The sequence below is a fragment of the Chiloscyllium punctatum genome, chromosome 25 (assembly GCF_047496795.1).
Source record: "Chiloscyllium punctatum isolate Juve2018m chromosome 25, sChiPun1.3, whole genome shotgun sequence".
NCBI lineage: Eukaryota > Metazoa > Chordata > Chondrichthyes > Orectolobiformes > Hemiscylliidae > Chiloscyllium > Chiloscyllium punctatum.
This window is the reverse complement of record NC_092763.1, coordinates 44,539,652-44,557,486: the sequence shown is the minus strand read 5'-3', so window position 1 is coordinate 44,557,486 and position 17,835 is coordinate 44,539,652. Positions and strand designations below refer to the sequence as shown.

General features: G+C 45.0%; 1 protein-coding gene across 5 annotated transcripts in view; it reads left to right on the top strand.

Moving 5' to 3' along the window:
* The window catches only part of dlg3 (discs, large homolog 3 (Drosophila)), a 534,760-nt gene that overhangs the window by 72,778 nt on the left and 444,147 nt on the right, over positions 1-17,835 (top strand). For all 5 annotated transcript variants that reach the window (XM_072595179.1, XM_072595178.1, XM_072595175.1 and 2 more), the window contains exon 3: positions 17,279-17,415. In XM_072595179.1, coding sequence (XP_072451280.1) covers positions 17,279-17,415 — 137 coding nt within the window. The remainder of the gene's footprint in view (positions 1-17,278; positions 17,416-17,835) is intronic.

Below are 17,835 nucleotides of genomic sequence, written 5' to 3'. Positions count from 1 at the left end.
TTTCTCAACTTCTGTTTCTCACCCTCTGTTTCAGGCATCCTGCTTCTCATCCCATGTTTCTCAGCCTCATTTCAGGCACTCTGTTTCACACCCTCTCTTTCTCACCCAGCATTTCTCACCAGCTGTTTCTCACCCTCTGTTTTTGGCACTATATTTCTCATGCTTTGTTTCTCACCCTCTGTTTTGGGCACTCTGCTTCAAGGCACTCTGTTTCAAGCACTGTGTTTCACACTCTGCGTTTTTTGTCTTCTGTTTCAGCACTCTGTATCTCACCCTCTGTTTCACGTACTCTGTTTCTCATCCTCTGTTTCACACATTCTGCTTCCCTCCCTTTGTTTTACTCTGTTTCTTATCCACTATTTCTCAACTTCTGTTTCTCACCCTCTTTTTCTCACCCACTGTTTCAGGCACTCTGTTTCTCAATCTCTGTTTCTCATCCCATGTTTCTCAGCCTCATTTCAGGCACTCTGTTTGTCACGCTCTGTTTCTCATGCATTGTTTCTCACACTGTTTCACACTCTCTCTTTCTCACCCAGCATTTCTTACCCCCTGTTTCTCATCCTAGTTTCAGACACTTTGTTTCTCATGCTCTGTTTCTCAACCCAATTCTCATCGTCTGTTTCACACAGTGTTTCTCACCCTCTGTTTCAGGCACTCTGTTTAATGCACTCTTTTTCTCACCATCTGTTTCTCAACCTCTGTTGTACACCCTCTGTTTCAGGCACTCTGATTCTTACCCCTTTTTTTTCTCACCCTTTCCTTCAGACACTCTATTTCTCACACTTTGTTTCTCAACCTCTGTTTCTCACCTGGTTTAGGTACTGTGTTTCTCACCCATTGTTTCTCACTCTGTATTCCAGGCACTCTATTTCACACCCTCTGTTTCAGGCACTCTGTTTCTTGTGCTTTGTTTCTCATGCGCTGTTTCAGGTACTCTATATTTTAGGCTCAGTTTCTCGCTTTCTGTTTCAGGTACTCTGTTTCCCAGGCTCTGTTTATCATGCTCTGTTTCTTACCCTCTGTTCCAGGCACTCTGTTTAATGCACTCTTTTTCTCACCATCTGTTTCTCAACCTCTGTTATACACCCTTTGTTTCAGGCACTCTGATTCTTACCCCTTTTTTCTCACCCTTTCCTTCAGACACCTATTTCTCACACTTTGTTTGTCAACCTCTGTTTCTCACCCGGTTTACGCAGTGTGGTTCTCACCCATCGTTTCTCACTCTGTATTCCAGGCACTCTGTTTCACACCCTCTGTTCCTGGCACCCTGATTCTTACCCCTTGTTTCTCACCCTTTGTTTCAGACATTCTGTTTCTCACCCACTGTTTCAGGCTTTCTATTTCTCACCCTCTGGTTCTCATCCTCTATTTCATGCATTCTGTTTCTCAACCATTGTTTCAGACACATTGATTCAGGTACTCTATTTTTCACCCCATGTTTCACATCCACTGTTTCTCACCCACTGTTTCATGCGCTCTATTTTTACCCTCTATTTCTCAAACTCTGTTTATCATCCTCTGTTCTAGGCACTCTGTTTCTCACACCCAGTTTCTCACTTTCTGTTTCAGGCACTCTGTTTCTGGCATTCTGTTTCGTGCACTCTGTTTCTCACCCTCTGGGTCTCAAGGTCTCTTTCTCACACTCTGTTTCAATCACCCTGTTTCTCACCCTCTGTTTCAGGCTCTCTGTTTCTTGTGCTTTGTTTCTCATGTTCTGTTTCAGGTACTCTATATCTCTCGCTCTGTTTCTCACTCCCTGTTTCAGGCACTCTGTTTCACGTGCTCTATTTCTCACCCTCTGTTCCAGGCACTCTGTTTAATGCGCTATTTTTCTCACCATCTGTTTCTCAACCTCTGTTTGCACCCTCTGTTTCAGGCACTCTGATTCTCACACTTTGATCCTCAACCTCTGTGTTTCTCACCCTGTTTAGGCACTGTATTTCTCACCCATTGTTTCTTACTCTGTATTCCAGGCACTCTGTTTCGCACCCTCTGTTCCTGGCAGTATGATTCTTACCCCTTGTTTCTCACCCTTTCCTTCAGACAATCTATTTCTCACCCTGTATTTCTCAATGGGCGGCATGGTGGCACAGTGGTTAGCACTGTTGCCTCACATCGCCAGAGACCCGGGTTCAATTCCCACCTCAGGCGACTGACTGTGTGGAGTTTGCACATTCTCCCCATGTCTGTGTGGATTTCCTCCGGGTGCTCCGGTTTCCTCCCACAATTCAAAAAATGTGCAGGTTAGGCGAATTGGCCACGCTAAATTGCCCGTAGTGTTAGGTGAAGGGGTAAATGTAAGGGAATGGGTCTGGGTGGATTACGCTTCGGCAGGTCAGTATGGACTTGTTGGGCCGAAGGGCCTGTTTCCACACTGTAAGTAATCTAATCTAATCTAATGTCTGTTTCTCACCCACTGTTTCAGGTACTCTGCTTCTCATGCTCTATTTCTCAAACTCTGTTTCTGAACCTCTGCTTCTCATCCCATGTTTCTCAGCCTCATTTCAGGCACTCTGTTTGTCATGCTCTGTTTCTCATGCGTTGTTTCTCACACTGTTTCACACCCTGTCTTTCTCACCCAGCATTTCTCACCCCATATTTCTCACCCTAGTTTCAAGCACTTTGTTTCTCATGCTCTGTTTCAGGTACTCTAAATCTCAGGCTCTGTTTCTCACCCTCTGTTCCAGGCACTCTGTTTAATGCACTCTTTTTCTTACTATCAGTTTCTCAACCTCTGTTATACTCCTTCAGTTTCAGGCACTCTGATTCTTACCCCTTTTTTTCTCACCCTTTCCTTCAGACACTCTATTTCTCACACTTTGTTTCTCAACTTCTGTTTCTCACCCTGTTTTAGGCACTGTGTTTCTCACCCATTGTTTCTCACTCTGCTTTTCAGGCACTCTGTTTCACACCCTCTCTTTCAGGCACTATTTCACACACTCTTCCTGGCACTCTGGTTCTTACCCCTTGTTTCTCACCCTTTGTTTCAGCCGCTCTTTCTTACCCTCTATTTCTCAAACTCTGTTTATCGCCCTGTGTTCCAGGCACTCTGTTTCTCACACCCGGTTTCTCACTTTCTGTTTCAGTCACTCTGTTTCTGGCATTCTGTTTTAGGCACTCTGTTTCTCACCCTCTTGTTCTCAAGGTCTCTTTCTCACACTCTTTCAGTCACTATTTCTCACCCTCTGTTCCAGTCACTCTGTTTCTCACCCTCTGTTTCTCACCCTCTGTTTCTCACCCTCTGTTTCTCCCCTGTTTCAGTCACACTATTTTGCACCCTCTGTTCCAGGCACTCTGTTTCTCACTCTCTCTTTCAGGCACTCTGCTTCTCACCCTCTGTTTCAGACACTCTTTTACTCAAACTCTGTTTCAGGCACTCTGTTTCTTATCCTCTGTTTCAGGCACTTTGTATCAAGCACTCTGTTTCTCATTCTCCTTCAGCACTCTGTTTCTCACCCTTGGTTTCAGCACTCGTTTTCTCATGCTCTGTTTCTCACCCCCTGTTTCAAGCACTCTGTTTCTCACCCTGTGTTGCAAGCACTCCGTTTCTCATCCTCTGTTTCTGACCCTGTGTTTCACACACTCTGTTTCTCAACTTGTGTTTCAGCACTCTGTTTCTCATCCCGTATTTCTCACCCTCTGTTTCGGGCACTCTGCTTCAAGGCACTCTGTTTCAAGCACTCTGTTTTACACCCTACGTTTCTCATCTTCTGTTTTAGCACTCTGTATCTCACCCTCTGTTTCACATACTCTGCTTCTCACCCTGTATTTCTCAACCTCTGTCTCTCATCCTCTTTTTCTCATCCACTGATTCAGGCACTCTGCTTCTCATGCTCTGTTTCTCATGCTCTGTTTCTCAACCCTCTCTTTCTCAACCTCTGTTTCAGGCATTCTGCTTCTCATCCCATGTTTCTCAGCCTCATTTCAGGTACTCTGTTTCACATGCTCTGTTTCTCATTCTCTGTTTCTCACCCTCTGTTCCAGGCACTCTGTTTAATGCACTCTTTTTCTCACCATCTGTTTCTCAACCTCTGTTATACACCATCTGTTCCTGGCACTCTGATTCTTACCCCTTGTTTCTCACCCTTTGTTTCAGACATACTGTTTCTCACCATCTGTTTCTTACCCTCTGTTTCCGGCCCTCTATTTCTCACCCTGTGTTTCTCATCCTCTATTTCATGCATTCTGTTTCTCAACCATTGTTTCACACACACTGTTTCAGGTACTCTATTTTTCACCCCATGTTTCTCACCCACTGTTTCATGCACTCTATTTCTTACCCTCTATTTCTCAAACTCTGTTTATCACCCTCTGTTTCAGGCTCTCTGTTTCTCGTGCTTTGTTTCTCTTGTTCTGTTTCAGGTACTCTATATCTCACACTCCATTTCTCACCCCCTGTTTCAGGCACTCTGTTTAATGTACTCTTTTTCTCACCATCTGTTTCTCAACGTCTGTCATACGCCCTCTGTTTCAGGCATTCTGATTCTTACCCCTATTTACTCACCCTTTCCTTCAGACACTCTGTTTCTCACTCTGTATTTCTCAAACTCTGTTTCAGGCATTCTGCTTCTCATCCCATGTTTTTCAGCTTCATTTCAGGCACTCTGTTTGTCACCCTCTGTTTCTCATGCGTTGTTTCTCACACTGTTTCACACCCTCTCTTTCTCACCCAGCATTTCTCACACCCTGTTTCTCACACTTTGTTTCTCAACCTATTTCTCACCCTCTGTATCACACACTCTGTTTCTCACCCTCTGTTTCAGGCACTCTGTTTCTTGTGCTTTGTTTCTCATGCTTTGTTTCTCACCCTCTGTTCCAGGCACTCTGTTTAATGCACTCTTTTTCTCACCGTCTGTTTCTCAACCTCTGTTGTACACCCTCTGTTTCAGGCACTCTGATTCTTACCCCTTTTTTTCTCACCCTTTCCATCAGACAGTCTATTTCTCACACTTTGTTCCTCAACCTCTGTTTCTCACCCTGTTTTAGGCACTGTTTCTCACCCATTGTTTCTCACTCTGCTTTTCAGGCACTCTGTTTCACACCCTCTCTTTCAGGCACTATTTCACACACTCTTCCTGGCACTCTGATTCTTACCCTTTGTTTCTCACCCTTTGTTTCAGACACTTTTTCTTACCCTCTATTTCTCAAACTCTGTTTATCATCCTCTGTTCTAAGCACTCTGTTTCTCACACCCGGTTTCTCACTTTCTGTTTCAGTCACTCTGTTTCGGGCACTCTGTTTCGGGCACTCTGTTTCGGGCACTCTGTTTCTCACCCTCTGGTTCTCAAGGCCTCTTTCTCACACTCTGTTTCAGTCACTGTTTCAAACCCTCTATTTCTCACTTGCTGTTTCTCATCCTCTATTTCATGCATTCTATTTCTCAACCATTGTTTCAGACACACTGTTTCAGGCACTCTATTTTTCACCCCATGTTTCTCAGCCACTGTTTCTCACCCACTGTTTCAGGCATTCTATTTCTCACCCTCTGTTGCAAGCCCTCCATTTCTAAACCTCTGTTTCTGCACCCTATTTCTGAACCTGTGTTTCCCACCTTCTGTTTCTCATCCTCTGTTTCACACACTCTGTTTCTCACCCTTTGATTCAGACACACTGTTTCAGGCACTCTATTTTTCACCACATGTTTCTCACCCCAAGTTCTCACCCACTGTTTCCCACCCACTGTTTCAGGCACTCTATTTCTTATCCTCTATTTCTCAAAGTCTGTTTATTACCCTTTGCTCAGGCAATGTGTTTGCCACCCTCTGTTTCAGGTACTTTGTTTCAGGCTCTCTGCTTCAGGCACTCAGTGTCACACCCTCTGTTTGTCACCCTTTGTTTGTCAACGTCTGTTTCTCACCCTAAGTATCTCACCCTCTGTTTCATTCACTCTGTATCTCACCCTGTGTTTCTGACACCTGGTTTCTCACTTTCTGTTTTTAAATTTCTGTTTCAGGCATTCAGTTTCTCACCCTCTGGTTCTCAAGGTCTGTTTCTCACACTTTGCTTCAGGCAATTTGATTCAGGCACTCTGTTTCTCACCCTTTGTTCTAGCCACTCTGTTTCTCATCCTCTGTCAACTTCTGTTTCTCACCCTCTGTTTCAGGCACTCTATTTCTCCCCTCTGTTTCATGCATTCTGTTTCGCACCTTTTTTTTCAGACACTTTGTTTCTTACCCTGTGTTTCTCAACCTCTGTTTCTCACCCTTTTTTTTGTACCCACTGTTTCACGCACTCTGCTTCTCGTGCTCTGTTTCTCACGGTCTGTTTCTCACACCGTGTTTCTCAACCTGTTTCAGGCACTCTGCTTCACCCTTGTTTCAGGTACTCTGTTTCTCACACTCTTTTTCTCGCGCATTGTTTCTCACACTGTTTCACACCTCTTTCTCTCCCAGAATTTCTCATCCCCTGTTTCTCTTCCTAGTTTCAGATTCTCTGTTTCTCACCCACTGTTTCTCACTCTATGTTGCAGGCTGTCTGTTTCACATTCTCCCTTTCAGGCACTCTGTTTCTCACCCTCTGGTTCTCAACCTGTTTCTCACCCTCTGTTTCATGCACCTTTTCTCATCCACTGTTTTAGCACTCTGTTTCTTACTCTCTGTTTCTCACCGTCTGTTTTTCACTCTCTGTTTCAGGCACTCTGTTTCAGGCAATTTGTTTCAGGCATTCTGTTTCTCATGTGCTTGTTTCTCACCCATTTCTCACCCTCTGTTTCATGTACTCTGTTTCTCACCGTCTGTCTCAGGCACCCTATTTCTTACGCTCTGTTTCTCACCCCTGTTTCAGGCACACTGTTTCAAGCATTTAGTTCAAGCACTCTATTTCAAGCACTTTTGTTTCTCGCCCTCTGTTTCAAGCAAGAATGTTCCCTCCCAGTTGGGGAACACTTCAGTGGTCAAGGACATTGAGCCTCCGGTCTTCGGGTAAGTGTACTCCAAGGTAGCCTTCGAGATACACAACAATGCAGAATCACCGAGCAGAAACTGATGGCCCAGTTCTGTGTCCACTAGGAGGCCTCAGTCGTGATCTTGAGTTCATGTTGCACTACATGTCACCCCACCATATTGTTCTGTGTTTGTAAAATCTTCCGTACTGCTCTGTTTTGACACAATTACCTTGATAATTTATGATCTTTCTATCTTAATTAGTTGAAACAAGTTTGGATTACTTATTACTTTGGTTAGACCCTGGTCACGTGACTCTTATCCCTATCATGTTATTCCAGGCATTTGGTTTGTTTCTAGCACCATCTAACTTGTAAATTTCTTATAATTACATCTTTCTACCTCAGTTAATTGGATCATAGGTCATCCATAACCAGGTGTTGTGTGACTTCTGGCAAGGTCAGAGGGGACATGGAAGCTCCAGGGGGAGGTGGTTGGTTTCCCGGCAACACAGTGCTGATTATAGATTAGAGTGGTGCTGGAAAAGCGCAGCAGGTCAGGCGGCATCTAAGGAGCAGGAAAATCGACGTTTCGGGCAGGAGCCCTTCATCAGGAATGAGGCTGGAAGCCTCGGGGTGAAGAGATAAATGGGAGGGGGTGGGGCTGGGGAGAAGGTAGTTGAGAGTGCAATAGGTGGATGGAGGAAGGGGTAAAGGTGATAGGTCAGAAAGGAGGTTGGAGCAAATAGGTGGGAAGGAAGATTGACAGATGGGACAGGTCATGAGAGTGATGCTGAGCTGCAAGTTTGGAACTGGGGTAAGGTGGGGAGAGGGCAAATGAGGAAACTGATGAAGTCCACATTGATACCCTGGGGTTGAAGGGCTCCGAGACGGAAGATGAGGCGTTCTTCCTCCAGGTGTCAGGTAGTGAGGGAGTCGCGGTGGAGGAGGCCCAGGACCTGCATGTCCTTGGTAGAGTTGGAGGGCAAGTTGAAATGTTCGGCCATTTAAAAAAAACACATTCGCAGCCATGCTCTGCCACCTAAAAAGAAAGGCGGGTGTAGGAAGACACAGAGTTAATCTTTGAATCTATTATTGACCAGACCAAACCACCTTAAAATATACTAAAACGATAGTTTAGACATTTTTGTTATTTAAAAGGTGAGCACAAGATTTACAATAATAAAATTTTTAAAAATTGGCTTAATTGTAACTCCACCAAAATGATTAACTATATATATATCTCATTAACTGTTCCAATACAGTAACATCCCACAAATAGACCCTTGGCAAAGGCAGATACAGTAAAATAGATTTTCTCACTTGCAATTCTAGCAGCAAGGAAAGAATCCCAGCTTTTAGCTTTAACAGAGGTAGGAATAAGAGCTTCCACACCCAGCTTCAAGACTCGAGCAACTGCAGAAAGATAAACCTAAAAATCCTAGTTCTGTGGGTGTTTAACATAGAACATTACAGCAGACTGCAGGCCCTTCGGTCCACAATGTTGCGCCGATCTGTGGAACCAATCTGAAGCGCATGTAACCTACACTATTGCATTCTCCTCCATATGCCTATCCAATGACCATTTAAATGCCCTTAGTGTTGGCGAGTCTACTACTGTTGTAGGCAGTGCGTTCCACGCCCCTACTACTCTCTGAGTAAAGAAACTACCTTTAACGTCTGTCCTATATCTATCACCCCTCGCCATACAAGTAAAAAGGTTCTCACTGTCCAACCTATCTAACCCTCTGATTATCTTGTATGTCTCAATTAAATCACCTCTCAACCTTCTTCTCTCGAACAAAAACAGCCTTAAGTCCCTCAGCTTTTCCTCGTAACACCTTCTCTCCATAGCAGGCAACATCCTAATAAATCCCCTCTGAACCCTTTCCAAAGCTTCCACATCCTTTCCACAATGCGGTGACCAGAACTGCATTCCAATACTCCAAAGCTGCAGCATGGTCTCATGGTTCTGAAACTCAGTTCCTCTGCCAATTAAAGCTAACACACCATAGGCCTACTTAGTAACCCTATCAAACTGGGTAGCAACTTTCAAGGATCTATGTACCTGGACACCGAGATCTCTCCGATCGTCTACATTACCATTAGCCCAGTACTCTGCATTCCTGTTTCTCCTTCCAAAGTGAATGACCTCACAATTTTTGACTTTAAAGTCCATTTGCCAGCTCTCAGCCCAGCTCTGCAGCTTATTTATGTCTTTCTGTAACCTACAATATCCATTGTCACTATTCACAACTCTACCAACCTTAGTGTCATCTACAAATTTACTAACCTATCCCTCTATGCCCTCATCCAGATCATTTATAAAAATGACAAACAACAATCGACCCAAAACAGATCCTTGTGGTGCAGCACTAGTAGTTGAACTCCAGGATGAATATTTCCCACCAACTACCAAAATTCCACCCAAATTCTCTCAGCTAGCCAATTTCTGATCCAAACCATTAAATCACCCTCAACCCCATGCCTCCATATTTTGTGCAATACCCTATTGTGGGGAATCTTATCAAATGCCTTACTGAAACCCATATTTCCCACATCAACCGCTTTAGCTTCAACCACCTGTTTGGTCACCTTCTCAAAGAATTCAATAAGGTTTGTGAGGCAAGACCTACCATTCACAAAACTGTTAACTATTGCTAATCAACTTATCCCTTTCTAGATGGTTATAAATCCTATCTTTTATAAACTTTCCCAACACTTTGCCCACAACTGAAGTAAGGCAGACAGGTCTATAATTACCAGGGTTGTCTCTCCTCCCCTTCTTGAACAAGAGAACAGCATTTGCTATCCTTCAGTCTTCTGGAACCCCACCAATTCAGGCCATTTCTATTGTTTCAACTTTAAAGAAAAAGCCCAAGGCCCCATCAGCTGTTTACTTTAATGGCTTCGAGCAGACTGTTCCTCACGTTTGCCTCAATCTTTCTTTATAAAAAAGGACGTCAAAACAAATACACCTCTTCAAGCCACAGTATCATTTCAAATCCAATATGACTCCCCTTCAGAACAGACCTGAAAGTGGGTTCCCGTTCATGGGACACTGGCATCAGTAATGGGAAAATTGGAATCCGAACCATTGTGATAGTCTCCACCTCACCATGTGGGACCAGCATTGTTGTGAGCCACATAACTATGGAGATAGAGTGGATTTTAAACTAAATAGTGAGGGAAGGAGATTAAATATGAAATGGTGTGGTAAATGAAGGAATGGAGCCAAGACCAAAGAAAAATAAATTTAAAATGGGAATTATAAACAGATTCCACCAGGAAGAGATAGAGTATTAAGCCAACAAATGAGATTGGAAGTTGCAAAAAATTAAAATAGTAAATCTAAAGATTGGACAGAATCTTAGGAGGCTTGAGCAATGTGGGCCATAATGAAATTTGTGGCAAAATCATTGAAGATGTTTGGCAAAGCCTATCTTACTCCATCTTTTATGTATTTGCCAAGCAGTAAGGTAAATTTCTCACTAGACAAAAGCAATTTGCAAAGAAGGATTATAGCTTGTTAAATGCCTTATTGATTCCCTCAACTCATGTCATTAATATTCTATCTTCCCAAATGCATTATGCAAACTAGACATCGAGAATGCTCACTGCTGGCTGCAAGGAGTTTCCATTTTGCTCAGCACCTAACAGCACTTTAGGTCATAATCTATGGTCACATACTGCATGAAACCTCTTGCAGATGGCATTCAACATTTGTCAAAGTCTTGATACCTCTCTGATCCACTCGCAGGATGTTTAGGAAGCAGAGACTTTCATTGCAGAGTACACGAACAACTAGAATTGAGCTGTCACTGTAAGGACGCTACTGCAGAGCAGCCACCTAGCTCCCAGATTGGACCAGAGTGCAATTCAAACTCTGTTTGCTTACTCTTTTAGTGATCGTTCGCTTATTCTTTTATTGATTGTTCACTTCGCACCTACCTACAAACTTATAACATCCATGCAAATTAATTGTACAGATATTTTGCAATGGTATTCATTATAGTGCATGCAAGTAGCATCCCAGAAGCAGTTTAAGTATGGAAATTGAAAGGAGAGTGACACACAAAAATTAGTCACCACAGAAATGGTATAGAATAAAATGTTGGAACTATCAGCTAACAACTGCCTGGATCCTGATTAATTTTGACCCAGGGTCTTCAAAGTAATTGCAAATTGGATATAACTTGCCAAAACTTCCCTGATTTGAGGAAAGACCCTTTAAATTGAAAAATAGCACATGTGGCATCATTATTCAAAAGGGAGGGAAACAGATAGCAGGAAACAACAGGCCCGTTAGCTCTTCATCTGTCATTGTGAAAATGGTAGAAGCTATTCTTAAACATGTTAAAGCTGGAATATTTGGATAACTTCAAGGTAATCAGGCAGATCATTAGCATTTTGTTGAACCAATTGATTAGAGTTCTTTGAGGAAGTATTGACTGAGGATAAAGAATAATCAGTGACTATACTGTGCTTAGCTTTCCAGAAGGTGTTTGAGAAAGTGTCACATCAGAAGCCATTTCTGAAAATAAGGGTTAATGGTGTAGTTGGTGGCATATTTGTGGGAATAAGTGATTGGCTGGCTAGCAGGAAGCATAACGCATGCATACATGAGCCTTTTTCATTTTGGCAGGAAATAAGGATTGATGTGTGATGTATTGGTACTAAGATGTCAACTTTTTATGTTTACATACATGGCTTGGATGGAGGGGTAGAAGGTTTGGATGCCAATTTTGCTAATGACACAAAGATAAGTAGGTTACATGACTACCATGCCAGAATTGAGCAATTTTGTACGTCCCAAGAAGGATGGAAGCTAAATCAGTGAGGCATTTCTCAAGACAGACGGAGGAAATGGAAGAGGAGGGATCAAAGGAGGCAGAGGTTTGGATTACTGTCAAAAGCAGGAAGAGGAAATGTCCCAAAGCCACCCAGCGAAGGGGGAAGCGACACCTACACGATGAGGATAGAGGCAGCTCTTCCGACGGTGAGGACGGGCGCAAGGAGGGTCATCGCCAGAGGAAGAGACAGAGCGCTGTGGGGAAAAAGGAGGGCAGCACCGCCCAAGCAGGAAAAGGCGATCCCTCTGAGGGGATGGGTAAAGGCCTCCCCCCACCCAGTGAGAACCAGGAGGTACCCACTGGCCCATAACTCCAGGTAACTGGGAGCAGCAGTCCTGTGACAGCCCCGCTGTCAGATGGAGAACTGGACTATGTGGACCCTGGGCCCGACCCGAAGACATCAGAGCGGGGAAATGGCCCCAGCGTGGAGCCGGACAGCTACCTCAGCCCTGGGAGGGTCCAGCAGTTTGATGTCACCACGGGGATGCACACAGCTACCCCAGAGGGGCAAGACCAGCAGCAAATGGACACTGTTAACCTCGTAAACTGTTAAAATGGGGTTAAAAATTGCCAGCATCAATGTGCGTAGCATCAAATTGGCTACGCGATGTGTTTCTACGATGGCCTTCCTGGCCAACGTTAAAGCCGATGTCCTGTTTCTGCAGGAGCCGCACCTCAGCAGCTACAGGGGATGGTCGAGCTAGTGGGCCCATGGGCCGAACGTTTGGTCAGGGGGCAACGATAGCCGCGCATCCGACCTGGGTATCCTGTTGCGAGGAGGCAACTTCACCATCTCCGAAGTTAAGGAGGTGGTGGGCGGGCCCCTCCTCACCGTCGATGTCATGTACAGGAAAGCTCCCCTGAGACTGATTAATGTGTACGCCCCATCCTGCAGCAGCTTCCGCTGTTGCTGGCTACGTCCAGGCTGGTCATTCTGGCCGGAGACTTCAACTTTATCATTGATGCAGATGGACAATCCGGCAGGAGGGACAGTAAACTGGATGCCACGTCCAGAACCCTGATGGACACGGTAAAAGATGCCAAGCTGCACGACGTCTTCAGCACCCCTGCAGATGGAGCGCAGCGTAGATACACCTGGTCACGGGCAGACGGGTCTATCCGCTCAAGGATAGATTACCTGTTTGTGTCCCAAATGGTCTCGATCAGATCCACCGACGTCAAGCCGGTGTTCTTCTCTGACCACTGCCTCCTGCTGGCTGACTGTCACCTACAGGACGAGCAGCGGGCTGGTAAGGGAACGTGGAAGCTGAACACAAAGCTGTTGACCCTGGGAAACATTGAGGAGCTCAAGAGAGACTACACAGGTTGGAGAACCATGAAGCCCCTCTTTGAGTCCCCAGCAGACTGGTGGGAAACGGTAAAAGGGAACATAAAGAGGTTCTTCATCCTCAAAGGTGTTCAGGAGGCAAGAGAGAGGTGGGGAAAACTGTCCCAGCTCCAGGAAAGTATGCCGAACCTGCTCCTGCTGCAGACGATGGGGGTGGATGTCACGGAGGACCTCAAGGAGGTGAAGGGCCAGCAAGCCTCGCTCTTTGCCTCGGAGGCCTCCAAGATAATCTTCCAGTCCAGGGTCCGCTCGGTGTAGCAAGACGAGACGTGCTCACGTTTCTTCTTCCAGAAGGTGCACAAAGAGAGCTCCGTGCTCAGCAGCCTGAAGGAAGAAGATGGTTCGATAATGTCATCTCAGGCTGACATCAGGAGGATCAGTAAATCCTTCTATGCCAGTCTGTATGACGTGAAGCCGACCGACAGCGCGGCCTCCCAGTCGTTCCTGTCCTCTATCACGGAGGTCTTAGACAACAGAACACACGAGAGGCTGGACCAGCCGCTATCTCTGGACGAGCTGACCAAGACCCTCAAGTCCTTCGAAAAGAATAAGACTCCCGGAAGCGACGGTTTACCAGTCGAGCTCTATTCCGCTCTGTGGGACTTGATCGGCCAGGACCTGCTGGAGGCGTATGTCAGTATGCTTTGGGCAGGTACCATGAGTGAATCCATGAGGAAAGGTATCATCACCCTCATCTACAAGTGGAAGGGGGAGAGGGAGGCACTCAAAAATTGGAGACCAATCTCTCTGTTGAATGCAGATTACAAAATTCTGTCAAAGATAATTGCCAACCGGGTCAGGTCTGCTCTGGGATCGGTGATCCACCCTGACCAAACCTGTGCTGTACCGGGCAGGAAGATCGCTGAGAGTCTCGCACTCCTCAGGGATACGATCGCCTACGTGCAGGACAGAGGGTTGGACAGGTGCCTGATCAGCCTGGACCAGGAGAAAGCCTTTGATAGGATATCACATAGGTATATGAGAGATGATCTCTCCAAAATGGTCTTTGGGGAGGGAATCTGCAATTGGATCAGACTGCTCTACATCAATATTGTCAGTGCAGTCTCAATCAATGGGTGGGAATCAGATAGCTTCCCAGTCAGGTCTGGAGTCAGGCAGGGCTGCCCTCTCTCTCCTGCCTTATTTGTGTTCTGCATAGAGCCACTTGCCGAGTCCATCAGGAAGGATGCGAGCCTGAGAGGGGTGACTATTCCTGGCAGCGGGGGCCTGCAGGTTAAGGCCTCCCTGTACATGGATGACGTCGCCATCTTCTGCTCGGATCCACTGTCCGTGTGCAGACTCATGTGCATATGTGACCAGTTCGAACGGGCCTCGGGGGCCAAGGTAAACCGAAGCAAGAGCGAGGCCATGCTCTTCGGGAACTGGGCCGACCGATCCTCGATCCCCTTAACCGTCAGGACTGACCACCTGAAGGTGCTGGGTATTTGGTTCGGGGGGGCTGGGGCATGCACCAAGTCTTGGGAGGAGCGTATCAGCAAAGTGAGGCAGAAACTGGGCAGATGGAAGCTATGGTCACTCTCCATTACAGGAAAAAACCTGGTCATCAGGTGTGAGGCACTGTCATTGCTATTATAGGTGGCACAGGTCTGGCCTATTCCCAGAACCTGTGCCGCTGCAGTCACCTGGGCCATCTTCCAATTTATATGGAGGTCAAAGATGGACCGGGTCCGAAGGGACTCGCTGTACAAAGATCTGGGCAATGGGGGAAAAAATACACCCAATGCCACCCTCACCCTGATGGCCACCTTTGTGTGTAGCTGCATCAAGCTGTGCGTGGATCCCCAGTATGCAAGCACCAAGTGTCACTACGTACTGAGGTTCTACCTGTCCCTGGTGTTGCGAAGGATGGGCCTGGCCTCGCTGCCGCGGAACGCTCCGAGTAGTTGGACCATTCCGTATCACCTGTCCTTCACGGAGAAGTTTATGAAGAAAAACACCTTTGACCACAAGTCCATCAGGAAGTGGTCAGCACGTAGTGTCCTTGAGACCCTTCGGGAAAAGGAGAGGGCGGATCCTATCGAGCGGTTCCCTGAGCAGACTGTCAAAGCCATTTGGCAGAATGCCTCATCGCCAGAACTTTCCAACAAGCACCAAGACATGGCTTGGCTGGTGGTGAGAAGGGCGCTGCCTGTGAGATCCTTTATGCATGCCCGGACTCTCAGCCACACCGCACGCTGCCCTCAAAGCGTCTGCGGGGAGGACGAGACTGTCACACACCTCCTTCTGGAATGTGCCTATGCAGAAGAAGTCTGGAGAGGAATGCAGTGCTATTTGTCGAGGTTCGTCCCGAGCAGCGCCATGACGCAGGACTCCGTGCTCTACGGACTGTTCCTCGGGATGCACACCGAGACGAACATCAACTGTGCCTGGAGGATCATCAACTCGGTGAAGGACGCTCTCTGGGCGGTCCGAAACCTGTTGATCTTCCAGCTGAAGGAGTTGACCCTGACTGAGTGTTGCAGACTGGCGCATTCCAAGGTCCAGGACTATGTGTTGAGGGAAGCGCTGAAGCTTGGGGCAGCTGCCGCCAAGGCACGGTGGGGAAAGACCACCGTGTAACATCTGCCTGCCTAAGAAGAACAGGGGGCCCGCGCAGTCATTTGGGGTCTGCTGACACCTCAGCTAAAAATGTAATTGTACCAACCTGTAAATAGGAATGATTACTCTGTTTTCGGTATGCAAACAAATGGAATGTTTACATATGTATGGCATGTCCAACTGTACAGACCATTAAAGTATTTTATGAATAAAGTATATTTTTGAAATAAAAAATAATTCTCATCTTAGAGTAGCATCCTGGATAGCTTTATATTTTAGAGATCCTTCAACTCTTAGGTTCCTAGGTACAGCCAAGACACAGCACTTCAATATGGAAATCAATGTGTCCTCAGATAATTTGAGCAACTTGTAATAGGTTCTTGCCTCCACTCATGTTCCATATTTATGGCCATCCTGTGTGTTTTGAGGATATGATCATTCATGAGTGCACACTTTTATGGAGGCAAAGATTCATTAGAGCTTTACGCTGAGCAAGTAGTACAGACTCATTCAAGTATGGATGATAGTCAAAACTCATCTACTGTCCAAAGCCAGCCTCACAGCAGAAACATATACATGATACCACAGTAGACCAAAATCACTAATTCTTACTTCACTTCAAGTGCATGTTTTGATAGGAACGTTTCTTCCTTATTGTGCAGTCGAAGTTTGAAATCTGGTTGAAGATAGCACACTTTCCAGGTCATGTTCTAATGAGTGAATTCCAGGCTCCAGCTGAAATCAAGATTCTTCACTCATTCCTCCCCAACACCAAACCATCATGTAGCATTTTGTACTGCTGCCCATGTCAACTCCATCAGCTTTCAGGCTCCTCACATTCCCTTTTAACAATCAATATCCCTAATCCTTCCTCACAACTTGCCATGTTCTAATGCAGTTTCTTATCTGACATTGATATCAGAATGCTATTGGCAGTTGCTGTGGAGGCAACAATCAAGAGGTGAAGTCTATATTTAGCATGAGAATGAGAGCTGGTAAAAAAATGCAAGTATTTCTAAATGCACTCTAAGTGCCTCCATGTCAGCATAAGGTTTTACTCAAGTTCCTAAACTTATTTAAATGATTTAAACCTTTTTAATTTTAAAAACCAGTTCCGCTCTGAAACACATGAAAAGCAGGATGAGGAGGATTGTTGTAGATGTCATCAGTACTAGCACAAAGGCAACCTTTGACCAATGACTGCTTTGACTGCTAATTCCCACATCTTCTCACCTATAGACCTGAAATGATGTGAACCAAATTCTTACAGAGAAGCAATATCTTTCCAGCTTCTGCACCACTTGATTTTTCGTCTCACCTGCACCAAAACACCCTCTATCCTATTCTCAAAACAGAAGATTGTCTAAAGAAGATACAAATAACATAAGGAGTCTACTGTGAATCTGTATTCAATGTGCACCGGGAAAAAAAAATTCATTTGGTTTTATGAGGAGCTGTGTTGATTGGTAGGATGCAATTCAATGCAAGTTTAGCACAAAATTTACCACCGGAATAAGCTATGTAGATAATATTCACTTTACGGATAGTAAGAGTTTAATGGAAAAAGCTGCAGGTGAAATCATTGGATTTTAAGATTTTTAAAAAGTTTTAATGATTTATTTTATTTTATTTTTGTAGATATTCAGGAATTCTATGAAGTGACCTTAGCTGCTGCACTCAAACCTACTGATCATAATCTTCTCGCAAGCAATCTATTTTCAACTGAGATGGGGAGGAAATCAACATTTACAAGGATTGAACTTCTCAGTTTAGAGGTGAGTAACTTAATTGACTATATAAAAAGCAGTAAAATTGCAATATTTGGGAATCCCAAACAATAACAGAGAATTGGAAACATTTAACTGGTCAGGTAACACCTGTGAAGTGTAGAGATTTTCTTAGGCTAAAAGGATTAAAGGATTTGGGAGAAAGCAGGAACTGACTACTGAGATGGATTATCAGCCATGTCATATTGAACAGCAGAGCAAGCTTGAAGGCAGAATGGCCTACTCCATCTATTTTCTGTTTTCCTATGTTTTATATAGATTAAAGTTTCAGGTGTAAAGACGTCAAAAAAAATTGAATGGCCAAAAGGTAAATTAGGTTAAAGGGAAAAATAATGCACCTATATTTTTAAAATAAAGATAATATACTGAATTATTAGTATTTCTGCATATAAAAATGATGGTCAAGAT